The sequence below is a fragment of the Crocodylus porosus genome, unplaced genomic scaffold, assembly GCF_001723895.1.
Source record: "Crocodylus porosus isolate Cpor-Errol unplaced genomic scaffold, CroPor_comp1, whole genome shotgun sequence".
Classification (NCBI taxonomy): Eukaryota; Metazoa; Chordata; order Crocodylia; family Crocodylidae; genus Crocodylus; species Crocodylus porosus.
Window position 1 is genome coordinate 41,703,304 of NW_017728951.1, and position 25,880 is coordinate 41,729,183.

A 25,880-nucleotide genomic window follows, 5' to 3' on the forward strand; every position below is an offset into this window, starting at 1 on the left:
CTGGTGATCTGATCATAAAAGGCCACCAGGTTGGTCTGACAGGACCTTCCACTGATGAACCCATGTTGGTTGCCCCTAAGCATGCAGTCTCCTGCTGGCCCCTCCTGGATGTGTGCCAGCATAATTTTCTCGAACAGCTTGCCTGCATAGATTGAACTGGCAAGCAAGTGAATAGACATTCACTTTTGATTTTGGAAATGCAGCCAGTGCCTGAAGTGGCTGAGGCCAGAAGTCTGAAGGCACTAGAGCGAGCCCCTGGCTGGAAAGAAGCTGAGCTGGGGGTGGGGGGGGTGTGGCCAGGCCCTGCCAGGCTGAGTATGATTAGGGAGCGGTTTAAATACCCACCTTGGCCTTTACGTTCCCCAATTGGGGTGTGCCTGGAGGGGGAGGGGGAAACAGCCCCTGCAAGGCATTTCTCAACCCCTCTCCCCTGCTGCTTATTCAACAGGGGGAATGACCATCCCCATCAGCAGCCTCAAATGAACCCCCTGTTTGCTTGAGGCTGCTGCTGAGGCTGGCCATGCCACCCGCCGCTTGACTGGCAAGGCAGGGGAGAATGCCTAACAGGGGCTGCTACACCCCTGCCATGCAGACCCCGGATGGAGTTCCCCAGGGGGTAAGAGAGAAGGGCAGGGGGAATAAACCCCCTCCCTGCCCCCTTTGTCTTAGGGGGCCATCCCAGGGTGGCAGCTGGCCATGCCCCCTGCCCTTGCTCCAGTTAGAGAGCAGGGGGGTGGGGCCAGCCCTGCTCTCTGGAGCAGACAGTGCAGCCCAGCCCAGGGCTGCAAAGCATCCTGGGATCCTGTGAAACTCTGATTTAACTTGAACCAGGAAGGAGTCTGTGACAGAAGTTCCATAAATCGGTTTGACCTCAATCAGTTAAGTCTGATACTACATTCAACCAGATTTATCTTAAACAAGTTTTGGCCATTTTGAAACTGCTTTATGTGTGCTGAACTTCTGTTCTGTTACAGGTTTAAACCAATTTCTGATCACTTAAACCAGTTTATGTTTAACTTTTCTCCCTAGCCTTTGAAAGCAGTTCATGTACACTGAAATTTTGGTCTATTACAGTTTTAAACCAGTGTCTGATCTGTTAAATGAGTTTATGTGCAACTTCTGTCCCTAGTTGTGATGTAAAGGTATACAGTCCAATTTTCTGGTTACTTTGTGTATTGTTAAAACCCCTTTGATATTTTAAGGTTCCACCAGTACATATTAATGAAAGTAGACTATTTTGAGGTTTCTTTTGGAAAACTGAAGAAGTAAGGACTAATTTGCTAATAGTCCTTTTTGTAACCAAGGAGTTAATTCTTCAGTTAAATGTAAAGATGTAACAAACAAAAATTGTGTTGTACATTTGCCAGTTTGCATGTTAAATTTTATAACGATTTGAATGCTTTAATACTGCTTCTTGTCCTTACTTTAGGTTGATTTACTGACAGGTTCTCCTCTTAATACAGCTTAGATAAAGCCTTTAATTTTTTTCTCAGTTGCTTTAGACATTATAATGTCTTAGCATTTTTTTATCCATTCTGTGCCTGAAGCATACATTCAATGCCTGAAGCTACTTTGCTGCTTCTGTTTTAAATAGCATTTACAAATCTTGCATGCTATATTGCAAAAATGAATTTGCATTAGCTGTCATTTTATCATCTTGACAGCCTCTTAATCGACTCCTTTCCTCTACCTCTATAGAGAATAAATAAATGGAATTACAGGTTGTTATCCTTGGGAAATCATGTAATGATGTAATTAACATATTAGTAAAGCAGTTAACAAAAAAATATAAAGCTGTGTTCCCCCTTTTAACTACAGAGTGGAAAAAAACTAAAATTTCAAGAGCTCTTTTTACTTTCATTTGCAGTTCTTGATTTTAAATGTATGTTTTTGCTTACCTTTTAAGTTGTGATTTAAAATCCTCACCGTTTTTAGCAGAATAGGTTTTATGCTGTATAGAAAATGATTGCATAAAGTAAAAAAGGTACTATTATAATTTTAGACCCAAACTAAGTAGTACAGTTTCAGCACTGAATTTATGTTGAATTTCCAAGATTCACAATTAGCATATTTTGCAGTCAATGAAAGCAAGAGAACGGATCTTTGGCTAGCCTATTGCAAGATTAAATCAGTAAACCCCCAAAAGCTATTATCAGCTGAAATTACTGAATTCTTTGGTTGATAATCCTGTTTAAGTAACTTGTTATAATATAATCAATAAACCAAACAGAATTTTTAAAATGTAAATTATGCTGTTTTGTATACGTGAGTTCAGATAACCTGTGACAAAATGGGCATAAAGAAAAGGAGTCCATTTTGGCCTTTCTGGAATTGCCCAAGAAAAAGAGTGTCTCAGATGACAAGTCCAATAACTTATTGCTTAAAAGTATACTACATAATATAACAGTATACTTTTAAGTCAAAGCACTTTGCACTGATGCACTGGAAGGATTCTTATTTTATTGACTATCATCTAAGACACCCTCTCCTCTTGGGCAATTTCAGAATGGCTGAAGTGGTCTCCCTTTCTTTATTCCAATTTTGTATAAATATTATACAAAAGGTTATTAAAGTTTATCTGAATTTGAGTACACAAAATAGCATAATTAACTTTAAAGTATCCTTTTAACTAATAAATCAGATTGAATTGGACTTCATCCAGTGTGTTCAGCAGTCAAGTGGATATCATACAAATCTAGCCATAAGGTTTTAATTTTATTTTGTGTATTGTTTAGAGCTGCTATAGATTATGATGTCAGCAGAAATTTGCACAGCTTTGCAAATTGGTTCTTTCTGTATATTTTCTTTTTGAAGATGGCTTTTTGTTTATCTTATAGAGTTTTATTATAGTGTGTGCATATGTTTTTGTGGAATAAAGTACTGTGTGCTAAGTTGAAAAGGATACCAGGATATGTACTTGAATATGTAGTGGGCAGCAGCTACTGTGTAACAGCTTGGATGACACATTTACATTTACATTGATGTAATTGGTAGTTACAGCAATGCAAACAAGGGGTGAAAAGATGCTGTAAAACTCTACACCAGTGTAACTTTTCTCATAGTGCGGACACATGTAACACTTAGAACAGTTTAAATGCAGCTTAAAACTGAAGCAGATGAATGTACAAAATCGTTTAACTGATTTAAAGCTTCCTAGAATTGTTCAGAGGTTTACCTGAAAACTCAAGTTCTGTTTTGAACTAGTTCAGTGTTAACCTGGTCAGTGTTTTGTGTGAACACCAGGCATTCTATGATGCATGTCTTGTCAGTCCAGCGGGCCTCCCACAGTGCTCATTTCTCCCCCCCTTTCCAAACACCTCCACTGCTGTGACTAGCTACTGTGATATGTGGCCAGAATTCTTCTGCCCTTTTTCCCCCTTTTGTTGGCACTTTTTTATCAATAAGCTCCTTTTGCACTGCTTGTTCAACAAAAATATCTTTCTAACAACTACCTCTGTCCTCTCTCCCTACTCAACTATGGCTCCTCATCATGCCATCCATCTCAGCCTCTGGGAATGTGAAAACATGAGTCTAAGCACTCCCAGCTTCCCAGGCACACCAAGTTAGGCAAGCACACTGTAAATTTCAGTCAAGTGCATGCTACTGAACTTTACTGAACTCATTTTTAGGAGAGATGGAAAAGCATAAAAGTAAAAACACCCCCTGCCCATACATAGGTCTAAAGTGTGGGTGCAAGTACTCCCCCCTAGCCTTCCACTATGTAACATGTTGGGTTGAGTGACCACTCCCACCCTGTGGTGTCAGTGTCACAGTACTTCAATGCCTGAAAGGTGACTGTTCTATTTGGAATGCTAGGACAAGGTACTTGTGGACATCCATGACCTGTGACATTGTAAATTGGTTCCTGATCAGCAACATTTGTGAGCCGTTCCATTGTTGTATGTCTCCACATCCTGAATCTGATGTAGAATTAGGAATGTAACGGTTATTACTACACTGGTGTAAGTTACATTAGTTTAGGTGTCGCCTGACTTTAAAAAAAAAAAAACTTCATTTTCATCCCTATGTTGCCATTTGTTCAAGATAAATGGTTTATTACTTGTTCCCTTGCCCTCTCATGGCAAGGCACTGGCATAGCAAGCTACTCTGTGTGTCTACCCAAGAATAGCTGCTTGTTTATCTGCCATCATTTGATTTACATTACTGCACAAACTATTGTGAAGTACGCCAATATAAAGGTCCATATCCAAAATCACACACACTTTCATTAAAATAAATGAATACATACCAGTATAAAACTGAACTGAACTCTATTGTAAGTGTAAAGTTAGACTCAGCTCTCTTGTGCTTTCTGATTTCTCAGAGGAAAGTCAGGCTCCTGGATTTTATAAATATTATAAGCATACTAACTGGATAAAAGCTATGAAATGTACAATGTTACTTTTCTTTGTTACATGTGTTACTTTCCCATTGTATTTTGGGATGGGTTTTTGTAACTATTTTAGGAAAGAATACTGTATAAGTTAAATCAAATGAAGTTCTCACTGCTCTCATAGCAACATCTCCTATGTCACTGGCATTCAGCTGAACTCGTAACTTCCATAACAGAAAGATCAGGTTTGTCCTGATACTTGGTTTGATCACGTGAGGTGCCGAAATATCTTCAGCTTCCATTCAAGTCAGTAGTATTTAAGAACAACCAGGAACTTGTAGTACTTATTCAGCTATGAGTTTGTTGGTGGGGAGAATGGATTCCTGCTGATTTCCCCCCCCTTCCTCCTCCCCCTGCCCCCCACTAACAGTTTAGTTACTCATTCTGTGAAAATTACTTGAACTTGCCACAGATTTGATCTGCATGCCAAGGAATTCTGGGAGTCTCAATCATTCTTCTTAACTGTACATAATTACATGCGACTGCCTTTGTCAATTTTGTTAAAATCCTTTTTATTAATTTTTACACAAATATAATTACTCCCATGAAGTAATAACATCAATTAACAATACAAGCATGAATAATTCTATTATAATAAACAACTATATTCTGCCCTCTCCTTTGGTATCTTTGGAAAGAAAGCAGAATATCTTTAGTGTTGTTGACAAACAGTAGCATTTTCAAACAGAATGTCTTGACAAAAAGATATTTCTTGTGTCTACACAGTGATGTTAAGGAAGTACACAAAAGGGAAGTGAGATAAACTTTAACTCCTCCTTTACAGTTATCTGGGTAACTGGAATAAATCACAGTATTTTAATATGTAACTGCTGAACTAATATACAGATAAGATGGCCACCATTCCATCTTGCAAAACCTGGACTATGTCCAGAGCCTGCAAAGAACCCTTATTAAAAATTCCAGTAAAGTCAAATTCCAGTAAAGTCAAATGGAGGGTGTTGCATTCGCTACCCAGGATCTGCTATGGGATGGCAGTCTAAATCTTCATCTAAGTGGTCACCAGAGACATGTGACCAACTATCTAAAGACATCCCTGTATACATAAATATGGCTGCCTCAACTACACTTCTAGTGCAGACTAAAAATATGCAACTACTATATAATAAATAAAGTACAAGTAACAGAAGCTATCTGGATTCCCTGCATTGGACCCCAGATGATATTAGAAGTGCCAAAAGATCAACAGTGAGGATTGATATCTATAAATCACACACAAATAATATGTATGTTTGCCTGTGAACTGTGAATTACAGACTTTAAATTATGTTTTAATTATCTTCTGAATCAATGTTTATCATGTAATCTTAATTAGTGAGTTTTTAAATTGTTAACAGAATAATTCAAAAGCTGCTTTAGAAAGGAGATAAAGCAGATAATGTTTTTCACTGTACATTTGGAAAGCGTTTTTGTATTAGTTTCTTTGTCATAGAAATTTCAGAATAGATTGATAATTACTTAAAAAAATTAAAGCTTCAAGTCATCTTTCCCACCTTATGCTCACATTTAATAGAAATCAAGAATGCATACAGTATATTGGGAAATATAAGAGTGAACAGAGAATTTTTATCATCTGTATGTTCTATTTTCCTTTTGCATAGTGTTTTGAGTCAATTTAGATAAATAAACAAGGTCCAGTATTTCTAAATATGAATATCTTAAGTTAGGTATCTTAAGTTGTGTGGGGGCATATGCCTCCCCCCTTTTTTTGTACTGACAGCAGGGCATGAGGCTGCAGCCCGGCCAAAGCAAGGGCCCTGCAACATCAGAAGTGGTGGTGCAATTTCTGTGCTGATAGCAGGCATGTGGCTGCAGCTTGGCTGAAGCCAGCATCCAGCAGCTATGGGGTCAGCAGCACAGCGAAGTTCTGCCACCCTACTCTTACCATTTAAACATTGTCTATGTTAGACTGTCATCTTTATCCACATACAGGGTCCCATATCTTATAGTTCAGGTAGCACTGGATTGATGCAAGTATTTAGGGGTATTCACATTATGCATGCTGTAATCCTAAAAGTAGGAAAAGTAATTCCTGCAGTTCAGCTAGTTAGAATTGGGAGGCCAAATGTAAATAATGAGATTTCTCTCTCTTTCTCTTAGCCCATCACAATTGCAGCTTAGGGTTAGGGACAGACATTCAAAAAATTCAAAAAAGGTTAGTCTAATGTGCAAGAGAGTGAACCAGTTTCCAAGTGGATAGATGTTGAGCACATGCCTACAGTGGCTTAGGCCAGAAGCCTGGGGGTGCTAGAGCAGCCCTCCCATCCCTTCCACAGGGAAGCTGAGCTGAGGAGGGGTGCCATGGTCAGGCTTCAGCAAGCCCACCCCAGGGCTCTGTGACAGCTAGGAGTAATCTTGGTACTCACGGCTGCCTGGCCACAGAGGAGAACTCTTCCCCACCTCCCTCCCCTATCACCCCACCATGTGGGATGGGGAGGTGGGGCCTCTTCCATGCTGGGGGAGCTCTTCTCCCTCCTCATCCCCTGCTGGCACCATGGGGTAGGGAGGGGGCTCTGTGAGGCTGCCTGGCCCCAGAGTGGGACTCTTCCCCCTGGTTCTCATCTATTGCTGAAGGGTGGGGAGGGGGGGCTTCTATGGGCTGCTGACCAGCCCCAGAGATGTCTCTTCCCCAGGGTAGGGGGAGGCTCTGTTCTGTGATGGGGGGACTCTTCCCCTGCCTGCTCCCCCCAGAGGGGCAGCAAGAGCACAGAGCTCAGCTGAGCAGGGTGGGGTGGGGTGTGCAGGAGGAGGGGTGTAGGGACCCTTTCACACTGGCAGCAGCAGCAGCAGGTGGAGACATCATGGTGCTCAGAGGGAGTGGCGCTTGCCTTAACACCTTTCTCCCCCCATCGGGGCTCTGCTCCCCATGCCTGTAGCTACAACTCCGACAGTGGGGGAAGCCCGGCACTGGAGCCAGCTGTCTTCCCCACTGCAGGCTGCAAAGCACTCTGCCTGGAGTGGAGGGAGCCCCTCTCCTGCTTCCCCACAGAGTCCAACCTGGTGCTTCCCCTCTGTGAGATCCCAGCTGCAGGCAGGCATTGTGGGGCTGAAGTGACCCAGCAGGCCGCGCAAGGCTGTGTTCTTCACCCCCAGTGCAGCCCTGGCTGTCTCTATCCCCAAACTCCACGCTGCCTACCTGCAGTTCTGTTTTCACAGTGGGGAAGCCACAGGCTGGACTCTGCAGGGAAGCAGGGGCAGGGCTCCCTCCACTCAGGGCAGAGTACTTTACAGCCTGCAGTTGGGGAGACAGCAGGCTCCAGTGCTTCCCCCGCTGTCACAGCTGAAGCTACAGGCATGGGGAGCAGAGCCCTGGGGTGGGGGTTAAGGCAAACTCTGCTTTCTCCCCCTGCCCAGCACTGTCCAGAGCAGTGCTTGCATCAGGCACGAGTGCCTTGACGTCCCTGCCTGTTACTGCTGCCAGGCACCAGGGGCTGCAGCTATGGCAGGTGTGAGGTTCCCTACACCCTGTACTCTCACCCTGCCCAGCTGAGCCCCTCTGGGGGGACAAGTGGAAGGGGGAAATGTTCCCCAGCATAGAACAGAGCCCTGCCCCTGCTCTGGGGCTGGGAGCATCCCATGGAGCACTCTCCCCTCCCCCTGTGGCAGGGGGGAAGGGGAGGAGAAAGAAGAGTACAAAGAGCACCTCACAGAGTCCCCCTCTCCACCCTGGGAGAAAGAGGAGGAGGGGGAAGAGTCCTCTCCAGCACGGAACAGAGCCCCCCACCCCACCTATTCAGCGTGGCTCCATTAAGGTGAAGGAGGCAGGGAGAAGGGTTAATTCCTTCATACTCCCTTCTCTGAAGCTGGGGTCAGGCAGCTCTAGAGGTTACCACTGCAGCCCCCTCCCCTCTGGTCCCCAGCAGACAGGCAGAATTAACTCTCTTCCTGCCCACTTTGCCTTAATGGAGCCATGCCAGCCAGTGTCTCTGCTAGTACCAGTCCCTGCTCTGGCTAGAGAGCAGAGGGGAGAAGCCAACCCTGTGGCTGGAGCAGAGAGCCCTGCACAGCCCAGAGAGCATGGCAGGATGCTGGGGGTCTCTGGCTTATTTTAAACCAGTAAGGAGTCTGGGACAGGCAATGCATAAACCAGAGCCAAATCAGTTAAGTCTGATACTATTTTTCAACCAGGTTTATCTCAAATGGGTTTCAGCCAGTTCAAAATTGGTTTATATGGACTGAATGTCAGTTCTGTTACAGGTTCAAACCAGCTTCTGATCACTTAAACTGGTTTATGTGTAATGTCTGTCCCTAGCCTAAGCAACTCTGTTCCACTTTTAGTTTAATCTTATAACCTTGAATGTTCTCAGTTAGTTAGTTAATAAAATAAAGTACATATTTCCTTCCCAATTAGCTGGTGTCAGTCAAGATTCTCTAACATCTTCTTTTAAAGTTCAATGTACATGATTATACGAAATAAACAGTCCCATCTCTGTGAAAGTTTATTATGTGTACATTAAATAGTGAGATCTTACAGCTGATACTTTTGAAAGTATTGGTTTTGTGTTTAATTTCAGTGCCTTCTGGTTGATCAAATGTAGTTTGTCACAAATAAAGACACACAAACTTCTAAGGCAAAAAGCTTTATGGCACAATGTATTTTTGTAATTAACAGAACTCATGCTTGTACTGAAAGAGCACAGTATGACCAGTTGGTTTATTGTTTAGTGCACAACAGTTGCATGTGACTTTTTAATTTCTGTGGGTGGTATAAATCATCAGACATTGTAGACTGCAGGTAGTAAGTGTTCTCTGTTGGCAGCACTGTGGCCAGTTGGTTTTAGTTTTTAATTATGCTAATTTAATGTTACTGAAAGGTGTCAGATTGAAAATCCAAAGGACTAAATATTTGTTTTTCATGGTCCTCTAAATCCCATTTGTTGTAAATTCTGGGTATATGGAAATATTCTTACAACTTTCTTGGAGGAAGCCAATTGTCTTAAAATCACTTTTGTTATTGTTCAACAGTAATCTGATGATTGATTAAACTGTATCACGTCCTTACTGCCTTTGCTATCTGGGATATGAGAGAAAAAGTATAACCAAAATGAGAAACCAGACTTCCTATAATTTTTCTCCCGCCCCCCCTCCACCAAAATCCATACTAAGTAGATAGTTGGGATGAAATAGGGACTGAGAAATGGGGTGCAAATCATTTACTACAATAAAATGTTTGTTTGTAATTTGCAACTTGTTGCTGTGGCAACATAGATGCATGGATTTTTAAGAAAAACGTTTTAGACATATGGGATTGATAAAATTTCCGTCTTTTTGCTGTTTCAGATTCACAAGTAGGATTGTAGTTTTCAGAGTTCTTATAATTGTCTCTCATTCTTTCAAAATGAAATGTAAATTGTATATTAAATTTTTATGTTTATGAAAATGTATAATATCCTAAAATTAGTCGAAAGAATGATTTCTAATATTTGAAACATGCATAAGTGAAGTCTTTGATTTGACAACAAAAATTACTCTTACAATCTGTGTTACTGGAGCTTAGCTAAATGGTAAATAGTTTAATGTATTGGGAGTTCTTGACAACAGATGAAGACCTGCCACTTTAAAGACTCCCTTGCCTTAACTGCTTTCTAACTCCAGTAGTCAAAAGCTGTTAAGCTTTAAGTGCTCTGTCATATTTGCAGGCTTTTATAGCAGAAGAGTAGAGCAGACAGCAATGATGATGGAAAACGATGGCAGGTAGACTTAAAACACCATAAAGCACAGAGACAATTGTATGTAATGCCTTGAATTGAATCCTTTTTGAATGAAATGATCAGCCATATGTGCCACCCTTATGGACCCTGTAAGAAGAAGAGAAGAAATGTACCCTATTGCTAACTGTGCATGAAATTGCAGTGTTAGGAGATATTGACCAGATGTTTCAATCTCAACAAATAGCTTGTTATGTGACTGAGTGAAAATCTCTCTGCTGCTTTGATCACATACACCTTAAAGGAAGAAGTAATTTAATTGAGGCTGTCAAAGTTCATCATTGTCAATAAACTTTGACTTGACCTTTGCCATCTGTTTTTGATACTGTTGGTGATAGAAGCTGATAGGCAGATGTTTACAGTTTGAAGGGGTATCACTATGAATTCTGTGCTGCCAGACAGCAGTCCTAGAATTTTTTTGCCGTGATTCAAATATGGGTGTGTTCATTAGAGACTGTGCAGCATGTAGCAGAAGTACAAGAGTGGAAGCTTCTTGTATTTGAAAATGAAGAAGAGTTACCATGAGTATTAAGCATATTTTTATATACTTTGTATCATTTTAATCTGCTACAAAGATATTACAAAATATTTCATAATCTTATTTTGCAGAATGTCTACTTGGTTAATAATAATCTAAATAGTTTGTATTTACATAGTACCTTTCACTAGATGATTTACAGTTTACCCATAGAACAGATTTTACCCCTTTGTACACAGGGTAAACTGAGGAATGGAGAGATATTGACACTGTCATAGTTCTGCAGTGAATCATCAGCAGAACTAGGAATACACTTCTTCAGTTCTTGGAAATCCAGCCTGGTGCTCTCACCTATGTAATCAGCATTTTCCAATAGCAGCATGTGTGCATGTCCTTTTTCTGAACATGAAATAATAAGCATACATTGTATGCTACAAGATACAATAAGACCAAAACACAATCAATGGATCACAGGTCTTGCAGATTGAGGGGAACAGAAGTAGTAAACGAAAATAGATAGCAGTAAAAATTAGCAATAGGTTGTATTGCATATTTCCTTTTTGAGAATTTTGTTTTGCCAAGTATGTTTAATCTAGCAATGAATTAAATATCTCTATTGGACAATAACATTTTGATACTCTATATACGGAAGATAAAACTTGTAGCCTTCTACTAAAAGCTAGTGATTTCTTATTCTTTTGACATTTTACTAAAAGTTGGTGATTTTTCTTCTACTGTGAATTGGACGGAATTTTTTGAAGCAACTCCTGAAAAGATTGTAGAAGATGTAAGTACTGGTTTCTGGGAGGGATTTGACTCATCTTTTTACCTCAAAAGCAGTTATCACTATTATCTCAGTTGACAGGAAGCTGCTTGAGGGTGTTGTGATACCTTTGAACAATATCACTTCCTCATGCAAGTTATGGCAGCTTCATTTAATGGTACAAGGATTATTGTACAGTAAATTGTCCTCTATTTTTAAAACTTGCCCTTAGAAAGGCAGACAAACCTAGTTTTTTTGGGGGGAGTGTTTTTTGGAAGCTTTTTTTTCTTCATAATGACCATCAAAGAACAGTCTGAGCCAGCATTATGTAAAAAATCTGTCAAATTATGGGGTGACACAAAACTTGCAGTATCTTTCCTATTTGTTAAGATCTCATTACTGTATGTTGAGGCTTATTGCAAATGTTTTTTACATAAAGATACAAAAAAGGTTTGGGTAGGTAAAATAGTTACCCAATGTCACATAACTGCCAAACAATAAGTGAGCAAACTTAGGGGTTAGCAACATCCAACCCATGAGCCAGATCTGGTCTACAGAGTCACTGGTTCTGACCCACAGAACTGTCAGGTTTTGCCTGCACCTGTCCCAGCGCAGGGACTGAGCAGCAAGGAGCTGTGCCTGCACCACTGTCACTTCTTTCCACCCCCACTTCTCTTTCCCTTAGCTCAGCTTCTAGCCAGAGGGTAATTTTGCTGGGGAAGGAGAGCTGGGAGCTGTGTCCATGCAGCTGTTGTTTCTCCCTGCTCCCCATCCTCAACCTCCTCTCCCCCTTTCGCAGTAGCACCAGTTTGCATCACCCCTCTTCCCCTCCCCGGTTGCATCACCCCAACTGATGAAATCACCTTTGCTTAGGAAATTTTGTATCAGTCAAAGGGAGGGTATATCTGAGGCAGAACAGATTCCTTAAAATATACAAACATATAGAACTGGTAAAAGTGAGGTTGTCATTCCATGTCGTTGGTTGGTTGGTTGGATTATTGGTTTCTTTGTATGTTTTCCCGCACCTCAAGGTCATAGACGTCAATCATCTCTGTGGCTTTTTGTGCTGGAGTCATTTATAACTCTACCTCAGTAGCATGTTTCCAATTTAGACAACTTTTGTCTGTTTACAGTACCCAAGAATGTATTCAGCTCTATGATGGTCAGTCAGAGAAACCTGGAAGCATAAAACATTGTTCAATAACCTCCCAGCTTGTTAGGAGCTCCTTTGGTTAGAAAAGAGGAGGTGCAATTTTGGGATCAGAGATCAGATCCCATTTACACCATTAGTATTTGCCAGTGTAGGGGGAATATCATAATCTCAGGCTCCTCCTGCACCAGCAAATTGAAAGCAGGATACCTGTACGTCCACATATGGGGCAACAAATGAGCTGATTGTTGGCCCCAGCCCAAACAGCCCTGGGTCCAGGGCTGAAGTACTGGAGCTGGTGGGGCTGCCAGGCATGGGATTTAAAGTCCCAGCGGGAGAAGCCCTTTGGCTACCCAATAGGAGAACAAGGATTGCTCTGAAGGCCAGTGCCAACAAGCAACTGATTGTCAGCACTGGTCTTAGGGTAGCCTTTGGCCTATTTAAAACCAGGGATGCCCCATACCAGTGCCAACAATATAGTCAGTAGCCTGGTTGCAGAGCAGCACAGTCAGGACTGATTCAGCTGATTGTTGGATTGTCAGACATTTGCTCTGGGGAGCCCCAGTGCCTGGACATGGCATGCATTTAATTTAAGGCATCAACAAATCATCCATAAAAATGTCCTACATTATTTTATGGAACATTTTTCTGGATGATTTGTTATTTAATGGTGCCTTAAACTGGGTGCTCATACCGAACCTTTGCCGTTTACGCTGTAATTAACACAATTGTGGTATAAATTTAATGTGGAGGGAGCTTAGGAGCAACCAGTCTCTCCTCTAATAATGAATTTTATTTCCATTTCGGTTAATCACCATCAAGTGTTTTAGTCACTCAAAATCATGTAATTTGCAAATATATTCCCATCAGTGAAGGACCAGACACCAATTTTGGACAAAGAGTGGTCCTCCTAGGGTTATTAGAACCAATGGACAATTACTGTTTTGTTTTTTTTTAATTTATCTGTGAAAACATTTTTTATTTCCATAATGTAAGTGAGACTGGTCAAAACAAAGTGATCACTTTTTCCTTATTCTAAATTCCTTCCCAAAACGTCATAGTCGCAAAAAGTAATTTTGGGCTGTGTCAACTGGAGTATTAGATGTCAGGCATGGGAAGTGATAGTACCACTCTATTCAACACTGCATGGGCCCTAGTATTTTCTGTGGTGGTGGGCTTCATAGTTTAAGAAGGATATGAAGATGCTAGGGAGGGTCCAGAGGTGTGTGTGAAAATGACAGAGGCTTGTAAGGCAAGCTCCGTGAGGAAAGGCTGAGAGAGCTAGGTATGTCTAGCTTGGAGAAAAGGAGATTAAGGAGGTGACATGGTAATAGTTTTCAAAATATTTGAAAGGCTGGCATAGAGAAGAGTGAGAATGACTGACTGTTCTCCCTTGCCACAGAAGGCCAGACATGAAGCAAAGGTTTTAAATTGTAGCAAAGCTGATTTAGATTAGATCTCAACGGAAACTTCCATACTGTTAAAACAGTAAGACTATAGGCTGCCCATTGAAATTGTAGTATCTCCTCCATTGAAAGATTTCAAGAGGAGGCTGAATAAGTATTTGACGGATGATTTAGGAATAGCATTTAGACAGAAGCTTGGATAAGTGGACACTTGAGGTCCTTTGCAACTCTATGATCCTTCATGTTAACAGGTTGTTATAAGAAGTAGGCGATTAATCTGCCAGTGTTCTTTCAAATATCACATTCCCATCAAAGGAATATTCTTTAAATAATTAGATATGAAGAAAACTTTAATTTTTTTTACCTGCATAGTTCAAAAGAAACTAGGCTCTCACCGTAGGTTTTCATTTCCTGTAGGGATAAACATAAAGGAAATGGCATCATTTACCAGCACCCAGCAGGATCTACATTGGAAAAGTGTTGTAATTTGGCAGTGTTCACATGTTGAAGTTTTGCTGATGTTGTCTTGCCCCTAGCAAAATGCCACACATTTTGATAGTTGAAATTTGTAAAGCAACAAGCATCTGAGATCAAGAATTCTAATTTGGATCAAGATCCTAAGATAAAATGAAAGCAACGTTGCAATCTTTATTCAGTTAGCACTTCTCAGCTCACCATCATTTGGAGGTGGTAAACTCCTCATGGGGGAATATGTGAAGGTAATTCAAAGAAGCTAAGACTAGTTACTTCTTCACGTTAATGCTGTCTGCTGGCTTTTCACTCTTCATCAGAATCCTGTTGTTTAATGTGGTTCTGAGGTTCAGGGGGAAGGAACTGATTCAGTGGGCGTGGCCAAGTGACAGGAACATGCAAAGGATCATCTTAAAGAACTCTAGAAAGTAACCTTTGTCTCTGATAGATAACTTACATTGAAAACAAAGACTGCCAGTGGTTTTAAATAGTTTTTGCAGATGGCATGCTTGAACTTAAATTGGCCAGTAGTCAAAATTGTGGGATTGTAGCAGTAACTCTCTTTGTCAAAGGTCTGTGGAAGAATGCATGAAATGTCATTGCTGCTTGAATATCCATCTGGCAGTATATAAAGATGAAAAAATAGTTGGTGCATCATATTCTAAAATATGCTAGACATCTAAAATTCTACTGGAGCTTTTTTGAGAAACTGGAAGTATTCATATAGAAATTATGCTTTGATAAGTGCTGTCTGTAATGTACTCTGCAAATTCTTGTAATTTGTGAGAGTAAGACCTACTTTTCAATGGCAGACACCAGAAATAGTCTACTCTTAGCAGAAGTGAAACAAGCTCCTGGCTTTTCTTTGCATAATAGACTGCATTTTTAATCTTGCAGAATAATCTATTTCACTAGTTTCCAAACACAGTAGATTTTGAATGTTGACTTCAAAAAGGATTTTACACAAGAGATGTTATGGAGAAGCTCTTTATGCTACACAGGTTCAGTTACCTCCTTTTCTATTAATTTAGAATGATACTGAATAGATTAGCATAACCAGTCAAATGTATGTCTTTGTGCACGAGAGGGAAAATATTGTCACTATATTGGAAAAATATTGTATCTGGGAAAAAATAGCGTTTTCCCCCGGAAACATAGAATAACTTATGTTGTTTCATTAGAAGATATCATGTAATCAGTTTTGTCCATTTTCTTATTAATGAAGACTTCTGTGTGATTAAAGCATGTCTTCCCTCTGTATCTAAAAAGTAATGGAGATGTGACTAAGCATGTATTTGCAACTCAGTTACTTGACCTTTCTACAACCCACAGATACAGCTAATGCTGATTTGTAATGGAGACATTATCGTTTATTTAAATCTCGATTAGGAAACAATTATAAGCAGGGTTTTAGCATGGCAGTAAATTGATGTAGCCTTTAATTCATACTATAGATTGAGTGGATAAGCTTACTGACTGTAATTAGGGGGAATTATTATGACTTCAATTGGTTGACTCATCTCTGGCAGGATAGTGTCTACTAATGTTTCTTCCTGACTTATTATTTTTTAGTTCACTTTCAGTTCTACTTTGGTGTTCAGTTTTATTTTTTCCATTTTGATACACAACACAGATAGTTACAATTGATTTATTGTATCTGTCTTTTTTGATTTTAATAGAAGAGAAGCTTGATGAAATAACCCCACAGTTAACAACACGATGCAGTTAGACTCTTTAAAAATCAATTTACAGAATTGCTTTCAGTAAAGTCAAAGACACCTTTTTATATAAGGTTTAACAATGTGAATAGGATCATTCTCTTATTTTGCATATGACTGAATGTTAGATAAAAAGGATTGGTTTTAATGCTCTTTATGTTTTTGTGTCTATATTGTGAACATTCAGGAATGTTTTATATATTTTATTCAGATTTACCATATCTTCTGCTTTGGCTGCTCTTTTTTATATTTTTTGAAGTATATTTAAAATGTCCTTTAAAAAAATTCCATCTTGGTTATTTTGAGGAAACAGAAGTACTGATTCCTCATGTCTCACAGGCAAGTGAATATTCATAGCAGGTCCTTATGATATTTCAAGCCCAATGAACACTGTTCCTATTTTATTTGAATACAGCTTCTAGTGGATGCACTCATGACTTTTACTTCAGTTTTGAACTACTAAACATTTAACATGAAAGTTCAGTGTGAATATTAGTTTTTTTATTGAGCTTTCCTAAGCTAATGTACCTAATGTTCTTTTAACGTATGGCATAGGCAGCATGTGACTTGTCTTAGATTTTCTTAAGTATAGCATTATAAGGCCAGACGAGAAAGAAAAAAGAGGCGACTAATCTGATACTAAATTTCTTTGTATTTGTTTTCTGTCCATCTGCAGTGGATGATTCAGAGCCCTTACAAAGCAGCAACTTTCTTTGGGTGCATTGGAAAGGATAAATTTGGGGAGATCCTAAAAAAGAAGGCTGAGGAAGCGCATGTGGATGCTCATTATTACGAGCAGAATGAAGAGCCGACAGGAACTTGTGCTGCCTGCATCACTAGTGACAACAGGTCAGAGACCTTATCTCTACAAGTTACTTTATCGCTTCTTAAGGATATGAGCACTGATAAAATAGGCAACTTGTTTCGGAATATTTGACCTTTAAATATATTGTAAATTCTAATATAATAAAGGGCTTAGTCTGTCTCTCTGTCTGTCCACAATGCTCTTTGAGCACTCTGATTGGTTACTGAAACAACAAATCTGAGTGCTCCAAGAGCGTTCCGGACAGGAAGTGGCGGCAGCAGCATGGTAGAGCACCACCATGATGGAGGGGACAGAGCTGCGGGGTGAGGCCTGTGCTGCTGTCTTTACCATTCACTCCTTCCCCCCACCAGCCCTGCTCCCTGGAGGCAGTGGTGGCGTGGGGTGCACACACTCCTGGGAGGTAGGTGACAGCAGCACAGGGTGGTGAGTCGCAGCACTTCACCCTTTCCCTCCTCCCCAGTCATTCCTGACAGGCAATTGGCTAATTTTATAATAAAGAAGTAGTTAATAACACTGATATGGGAAGCAGGGTATTGAGGATGGCAGACTGTTATTTTTGTTCTTTCATATTCATATTTCAATATCAGGTGCATTACAGTGAAAGAGTATGAGATAGCACAGTGATCTACAGGCACTTGTTGCTGAGATTTAAAGCTCACAGTTGCTCTAAATCAGAGCAGTCCAACTTCTAAGCAGCTGGGACCACATGTTGCTTGGGCTATGTTAGTATGAGTCATGGGCTTGTTAGTGCTCCTACCCCACCTTATGTACCGCTCATGCGGGTGGTCACCACCTCAGCTTCCCAGCTGTGGGTTCCCCAGCTGTATTGTGCCATTGTCTCCCTCAACATTTTGGACTGTACTGCACCACTTACCTGAGGTGAGCAAAAGACGTGAAAGCTGCAGGAAGGAGGGGAAGCCTGAAGACCCTGCAGCAGCCAAAGTAATGGGGGGAGTGGTGCCAAGTGACAGCTTGGGAGCTGCTAGTCTTGTTCTAAGTGAAAATTTATGTACAAAAAATTCTTGGAAAATGTTAGCCATAAAGTTTATTTGTTTGCTAGGTTAAGGGTGATTGTCACATCACAATGGAGTGAAAAAACGTATTTAATATTTTATTAATATTTAAGAAATATATTTTAATATTTAAGAATTAAGATAAATATTTAAGAAATTAGCATATGAAGGAGCATACTAAGAATGCCAATTTATGACTCATTAGCTGCCAACTTATTTGTTGCTGTACAGAAAAATAAGAAGCTCTATATTTGTAACTGCTATTTAAAAGTTTAGATGAGAACTGTAACTCAAGTTCTCATTGAGGCAAGGCAATGAACTAATTCTTGCTGATAAACTAACATTTAACCATTGCTATGTGTTCTATTTGTACACTGGATTTTTGTTTCAGTTAAATTCCTTGTTTTACTTGATCTTTGTATTATCAGTGTTTTCCTTATCAGACCTTTTTGACATGGTTATACTTTCTTAAAATTGGAGCTGTGAACAAAGCTCTTCATGATAACAACTATGATTTTCTCTGGCTTTGCAATACATAACACCTCATTCTGATTAGAACATTTTGGGTGTTGCTGCAATCGAAATCATAAAAATTAGAGGCTAAAAAGAGAATTAATGTATAGCAAATAATTTTCAACATGCTTCTTCCTCCCCCAACTCCTTTCTTTCTTCCTTCATTATTGTTGGCACCTGACTATTTTTAAAGGTTCAAATACCTGTTACTCAGGGATTGAAAAAGTCTTGAGATGTTAACAGTGGACCAGGTAATGTGTTCAGGCTTCAGGACAACACATTCCTTAGGGTTATGGGAAGGTCAAGAACTGCTAACTTGTACATACACAGAATTTCCATATCATCGCAACACTTTTCAGTTCTGCTTTAATTTATCGAGGAGATAGACAATACTTTTTGAGATGGGTGATTTTTTGAATGGTTAGTACTTGCTGAAGTTAGAAGGTTTGACATATTTTAAATTGGATTTGTCAAGGTTTCGTAGAAGGGGAGTGTATGTGATGGTCTTCTTCAAAGTTCTCTGGCCCTCCTGTTGAGTGATTGGAATCCTTTCATCTGTGAGAGATGGTGAATATTGCAGCCTATGGCATAGATGGTTTGCAATGTCTCAAATGACTGAAAAGTCCTATCTGAGATTTGCATGATCTGTGGCAGTGGTTGCATGTGTGTGTGTCATGATTGGGTGGTTCAGGAGCCACTTGCTTCCTGCAAACTCTTTTCTCTTAAAGCTGTTGGAACCAATTCCTGTCATGGACTTTAATGCCCTCATGGAGACGGTGATGCCACTGTTCCAATCACTTTCCAAAGTTTCCCATTGGTCAGGATCAATTCCAAATGCCTTCATATCTTACTTGCTTGTGTCTTTACAGTGAAGCTTAGGACATCCTGTTGTTCTTGTTCCCTCTGAGTTCTCCGTATAGCATGTCCTTAGGTATATGTCTATTTTCCAGTCTGCTCAGATGGCCTAGCCAGCACAGTCATCTTTGTTTGAGTAGGGCTGTCACAGTTGCTAAATTTACCCTTTGAAAACCCTCTGCATTGGTAACTTTATCTTGCCATTTGTTGTTGAGTATGTGGTGTAAACAGTGCAGGTGGAAGCTGTTTAAACTTTTGGTGTGCAACCTTTCTGATGCAAACATTAAGTTCTTCATCCAGTGAGCGGTTGGTGGTCACTGTGGAGCCTAAGTAGCTGAACTTTTGGACTACCTCTGTCTGGTTTCATTAAGAGTGATTGACAGATCTTGTGAAACATCCTGTCTTTGCACAACTGTTTTTTTTATGCTGATGGTGAGAGCGAATACCTGGCAAGCTCTTGAGAGGCAATCCATGAGTTCTTGTACTAGGTCTTCATTGTGGGCTGTAAGGGCAGCATTATCAGCAAATAGCTGAGTTAGATTTCTTATATTTGCAGTGTTATGTTCTTATTCAGGAAGAGTAGAATTTCTTGTCCTACTTCTTTTAGTGGTGGAGAGATTTATGCAAGTTCAGATTAGTTACTGATGAATTCTCTTTTGGCTTGCTGTACAAGGCTTTTCTTTTCAGAACCACTAAATACCCAAGGGTGTTTCTTAAGAATATTAAGAAGTGAGAACTTGAGCTTGTGGTCTGTGTTAGATCTTTTTAATTCATTATGAGAAAACTAGTCCCTCTCTACTTCCTTTCTGCAATCTGCTTCTGTTTGTCTTTTGAGGACTGAGAATAAGGAATGATGTAGAGAGTTTGTGTTAGCCTCCTGATTGCTGCCCTTGTATGGAATTTTTTTCATGGCACTAAGGAAATCGTGCATATTGTGAATGTCAGCAAGATGTTGAATCTCCTTCGCCTTGTCTTCCCACCATCTGTTTTTCATATATCAGGTCCTCCTTTAGACCTTTGCCTTGGCTTGTTGATGATTCAATTTCTTTTACTTGCAGTTGGTATCATTCTGCCAAGCATGAAAGGCCTAGTGCTTGCAATTGATCAACTCTTGGATACCCGAGTCATTCTTATCAAATCAGTCTTGGTGTTGCTTGGTAGAGAATCCAAGTGTCTCTTAGCAGGCGCTGATGACGGTGAACCTGAAGGCACCCCAACCGCTGCCAATATTCTCCCATTGTTGTTGATTGGAATTTGCCAGTTTTTCATTGAGACACTAGTAGAAGAGCTCTTGCTTGATTGGGTCCTTGAGTCCTTCGGTGTTGACCTTCCGTCGGCATTGCTTCTGCTGCGGCCATCATTTGGGAACCAGTTTGAGTGACTTAACCAAGCAGATGAGTCCTTGGTTGGTCCAGCAATCATCAGCTCCTAGCATAGCCCAAGTGATGTGAACATCTTTGTGATCCCAGGCACGAACAATGACATAGTCAATCAAGTGCCAATGCTTAGATTGAAGGTGTTATCATGATGTCTTGTACCCATTTTTCTGGTGGAACAGGGTGTTGGTGATGATGAGTCTGTTCTGTACATTTAATAAAGAGGAAGATGCTTTGGGAAGTTCACCTTTCCGACTGCAGCCTTGCCAGTGGTTCTGTTCCAAAAATTCAAGTCCCTACCAACTCCTGGCATTGAAATCACCAAGCAGAATAAGCCTGTCTTCTACCAGAATGTCAGAAATGAGTTGGTCAATGTTGACAGAATTCCTTCTTGGTTTTATCGGAGGCATCAAGAATTGGGACATACACAGTGGCATATATACTACCTGCCAATATGAGGCAGAGAGTCATGAAGTGCTCACTGGATGCCTGTATACATACATCAAGGCTGCTCTGATATGCTGTTAGTACAGTGTGTCGGAGCAGCCTTGATTAATTGAGTCTGCTGATGTGGGATAATTACCGTGCTCCAGAAGACTCAAGCGTCACATGTATCAGCATCCCTGCAGTGAAAAATGATGATGGGGGGCACTTTAACTAAAAATCGTTTGAGCCCCCACGACAATTTTTCAGCATGGGGATGCTGATACACATGAAACTCCAGGTGCTTTAATTAGAGCAACTCTTGGAGCTGCTCTAATTAAAGTGCCCCCCTGCCTCCTGGAGCACATGTATAAATGCACATTAATTCCGATAAGGAACTCATTGAGGAGGTTTATGAGTTCATTCTTAATGGGTCTCGCTCAGTGCATCAGTGTCAGTGTTGTATCATCTGAGTTCGAGCCACAATTGCAGTGTGGCACTCTGAGTGTTCACTATTAGGAATGGTCCATGATGGTCCTCATGTTCCAGGTCCTGAAACTGATTGTGTATCTTCACTAATTTTAATTGCAGTAAAGGTGAGTCTGCTGGATATGGTTATCTCAGGGGTGGGAAAAATACAGCCTGAGGGCTGGATTCAGCCTGCCAGGTACTTTAATCCGACCCGCGGCACCCCCCAACAAATTGTTCCCTACCTAGCCCTTCTGCCTATGAGAGTGGGAGTGAGGCACCTACAGCCCCTCCTTGCTAGCACCGGGCGGAGCTCCTGCTGCAGGCTTCCCTGGTGTTCCACTCCCTCTGGGCAGCAGGTAGAGAAGTGGGAGGCCAGGGTGAGGCTGCAGCTGGGTGGGAGTGTGGAGCTTTGGGCTGGGACTGGCAGCATTGCAGAGCCCACACCTAGGAGAGCAAGGGCAGGTAGTGGGGCAGCAGCAGTAGCAGGGGTTCCTTGTGCTCAGCACTGGTGCCTGGCTCTGGCCAGCACTGCACCTGGCAGTGAGGAGCGCAGCCCTGGCCAAGCCGTCCATATTCCCAACACTCCCAACACTTGCACGGCACAGGAGGGAAGACCCAGACACTGGATGGGGAAGGCAACCAGCTCTAGCACCTGGGGCTTCCCTCCCCTGTGTGAGTGCTGCGGAGCACTGGCAATAGAGACTGCCCAACGGGGGCTGCACTCCTTGCTGCAACATGCAGTGCTGGCCAGAACCAGGCATCAGTGCCTCCACCTGCGGCTGCTCCATGGGGAGAGTGTCCGGGGGGTCCCCACACCCCTTCTATCCTCCCTCACATATACACACACACACACCCTCCCAGCGTTGACTGCAGGAGAAGACAATACAATCCAGATACCTGCACGTTCCAGAGCTACACACCCACATCCCACAAATGCCACACAACCCCTAAATGAACCCCACACAGCCACTCCCCCCACACTGCACCACACACACACACCCCATCATACACCCCCCAACCATACCCTCTACACAGTATAAAAGACTAAGAACTTATTTTTGAATTGTTATGTAATCACCTCTATATACAATACACAAACACAAATCATAAAAAAAATATTTTTTGTACTAAAATTAAAATATTTTATAGTAGGTGTTTTACTTTTAGTGTATTTGTTTTTTTCTAGTTCTAGGATGGCAACCCCCGCTCCCAAAAAGAGTATTTCTAGGGGTGGCAAAAAGAGGGACTTCTAGTTAGCGATGGGACTTCCATCCCCAAGATAGCAACCAGGGTATGGGGCAACTTTGTCAAGGTGCTGGGCTACCCATGTGGCCCTTGACAGCACACCAGACCTCATTAAGCAGCCCTCCACCTGAAATAACTGCATGCCCCAGGGTTATCCAGTTAGGAAAAAGGAAGGCCAACTGTTTACGGCATCTTTCCTAGCCCCCTACCATATGGGGCGAGCAGAGTGGACCCTAAGAGGGTTGCTCAGGCATAATTACAGCTGCCAAATCACATTCCTGCCTTGTCCAAGTGCCAGATAACCTTCTTATAAGTGCCACCTTCAATCCAGTTCATGAATAGGAGCTTCCAATGCTCACATGCCTGCTCCTGTTATCACTAGCTGGTGACCCAAGGGCTTGAAAACGTGATGGAAAAGCCATTTTCATGGAAGACTTTTCTTGATGTCTTGTTGTAGAGAACCTGCTGCATGTTAGCTTCTACACGGTCCTTGACAAAACAGGACCTTGATCCAATTGTAAGGAAGCCAAGATACTTGGAGATCTTGGCCCACTGCAGCCTTTGTCCACCTTTCCAGACATTAAGATTCTAACATTTTCTTCTGCCTGCTCTGCCATTGAGGTCTTGTAGACCCATGGCTGGGGTCAGGCAGGCTTATTATAGTGGTGACCTTTAGTCATCATGTCAGAGCACCATTGGAGGATATATGTGGCTTTTCAGAAGGGAGAGCATTGCCATCTGCTGTCCCCACCACATACTGGTGGTGCTGCCACTGGTTATGACTGCTCATTTGTCAGGGTTACCTCTGACAAATACCTGCGTATTTTGCAGCTAATCTTCCCTGAAGGTAATTCCACTATCCACCATCTTTAGACGTTATGCATGGCAGTACAGCTCTGTTGCTAGACTACAACTCTGCCAGCAGAATATTATGCCATCCATGATATGCACAGTTTCTTTAGTACCACCGAAGCCATCTACCATCAAAGCATTCAGGGACCAACTGACTTGAGACCTAAGGAAGGAGGAGACCTGATCAAGGAAAGGGGTGTGCATCAACACCTGTTGGAAGAGCATTTTGAAGACCTTCTCAATCAAAACTCTATTGTTGATGCAACACCCTGTCAGAGACTATCTCAGAATTCTTCCAACCACTGTTGAAGTGAGAAAAGTAGGGTGGTACAAAATTTCGGCAGCTGTTTCATTTCAGGGGTGTTTCTGACTGTTTGGGTGCCTGAAACACCAAATCCGATTTGAAACGGAAGGCTCTGAAACATCTCAGAAACAAAATGAGGCATCTAAAATGTTCTGGAAATTTTCTGAGTTTCAGAGGTGGGCTTGCAGGGAAACAGCTGTATGCTACTGCCCTGCCATGAGATTTAGCTCTGCAGGGAGTAGAGATCTGCACCGGGGGTTTCCTCACTGCTGCTGCCTGCCCTGCACTGAATTGGTGATGTGAGGCTTCACGGGACAGGCAGTGGCAGCAAGGAGACTGTGGCATGGAACTCTGCTCCCTGTGGAGCCAGGTCTCATGGCAGGGCAGTACTGGTTCCTGCTGCATGACCTGATTCCACAGGGAGCAGAGATCTGGGGCAGCGTGGGGCAGGCAGTGGCATCAAGGAGACCCCAGCACAGTTCTCTGCTCCTTGTGGAGCCAGGTTGCATGGCAGGACAGTGCTGATCTTTGCCATGCGACCTGGCTTCACGGGGAGCAGAGATCTGTGCTGGGGCCTCCACACCGCAGCTGCCTATCCTGCACAGCCCCACATCACTGGGGCAGTGCAGGGCAGGCGGCAGCAGTGGGGAGACTGCTGGCACAGATCTCTGTTCTTTGTGGAGCCCAGTCATGCAGCAGGGACCAGCAAGCTTGCTCATCACTCTGCACTGCTTCCCTGCCCCACAACCTGGTGTAATAGGGATCAGTGATCTACACTGAGGTCTCCTTGTCTGCACGGAGGGCAGCAGCCCTCCCCTGGATGAGCCACCCACAGCTGTGTCCTTCTCCCTGCTGGGACCCTGTAGTCCCTGGCTGAAATAAAACAGGACAGTGATCTGAAACACTGAAACGAATCACTGTCCTTTGAAACGAATGAATCTGAAACTGAATTGAAACACAGCCATTTCGCACAATTCTAGAGGAAAGCCATCAAGCAGTCGAAGAAGGAAAAGGCATCTGGAATGAATGGAATCTCTGCTGAAATTTTCAAGCAGGGGGGAGAGGAGGTTACATCACAGTTCCATGTCCTCATTTTAACGATCTGAAATGATGAAGGAAATCCCAGATGACCTTCGGGACACCATGATCATGATGGTTTTCAAGGAGACAGGTCCAACCATGGAAATTACAGAGGGATCACCTTGCTGTCCTCCACAGGAAAGATCATTGTGAGAACCCTCCTGAACTGTATTCTTCCAGCTGTTGAAGAGCTCCTCCTGGTTTAGGGTATCAAGAGGCAGAACTGACATGATCCTTATTGCTTGCCAGCTGAAGGAAAAATGCCAGCAACAACATAAACCTTTCTGTGTGGCCTTCTTTGACCTTATGAAAGCCTTCAACTTTGTCAGCTAAGAAGCACTGTGGAGGATTCTTCCGAGTACAGATGCCCACTGAAATTTGTCATCATTCATTGCATGCTCCATGGCTGTATGCAAGTAGTGGTTCTCAGTAGTGGATCTATCACAGATCCATTTGAGCTTAACACTGTTAAGTAAGACTGCCTCATTGGGCCAGCACTTTTCTTGATATTCCTTACCGTGGTGCTATATTTGACCACCAACAAACTTCTAGTGGGAGTGGAGCTAAACTACCAAATGGATGGTAAGCTGTTTAATCTCAGCCAACTCCAAGCTCAAACTAAGACTACCCCAACTTCCGTCATCAGACTCCAGTACACTAATGAATGATGCTGTAGCATGTGCTCGCTTGGAAGCAGATCATCAGGCAACCATTGATGTCTTTACCAAAGCACACAAGAAGATAGGACTGCTGTTTAACATTCAGAAGACTAAGATCCTTCATCAACAAGCTGTTACCAGCAGTCCCTAGCTCTCGC

General features: G+C 42.0%; 1 protein-coding gene across 2 annotated transcripts in view; it reads left to right on the plus strand.

Moving 5' to 3' along the window:
* ADK (adenosine kinase) overlaps positions 1 to 25,880 on the plus strand; it is a 560,564-nt gene that overhangs the window by 252,662 nt on the left and 282,022 nt on the right. For both annotated transcript variants that reach the window (XM_019555561.1, XM_019555562.1), the window contains one exon: positions 16,782 to 16,954. In XM_019555561.1, coding sequence (XP_019411106.1) covers positions 16,782 to 16,954 — 173 coding nt within the window. The remainder of the gene's footprint in view (positions 1 to 16,781; positions 16,955 to 25,880) is intronic.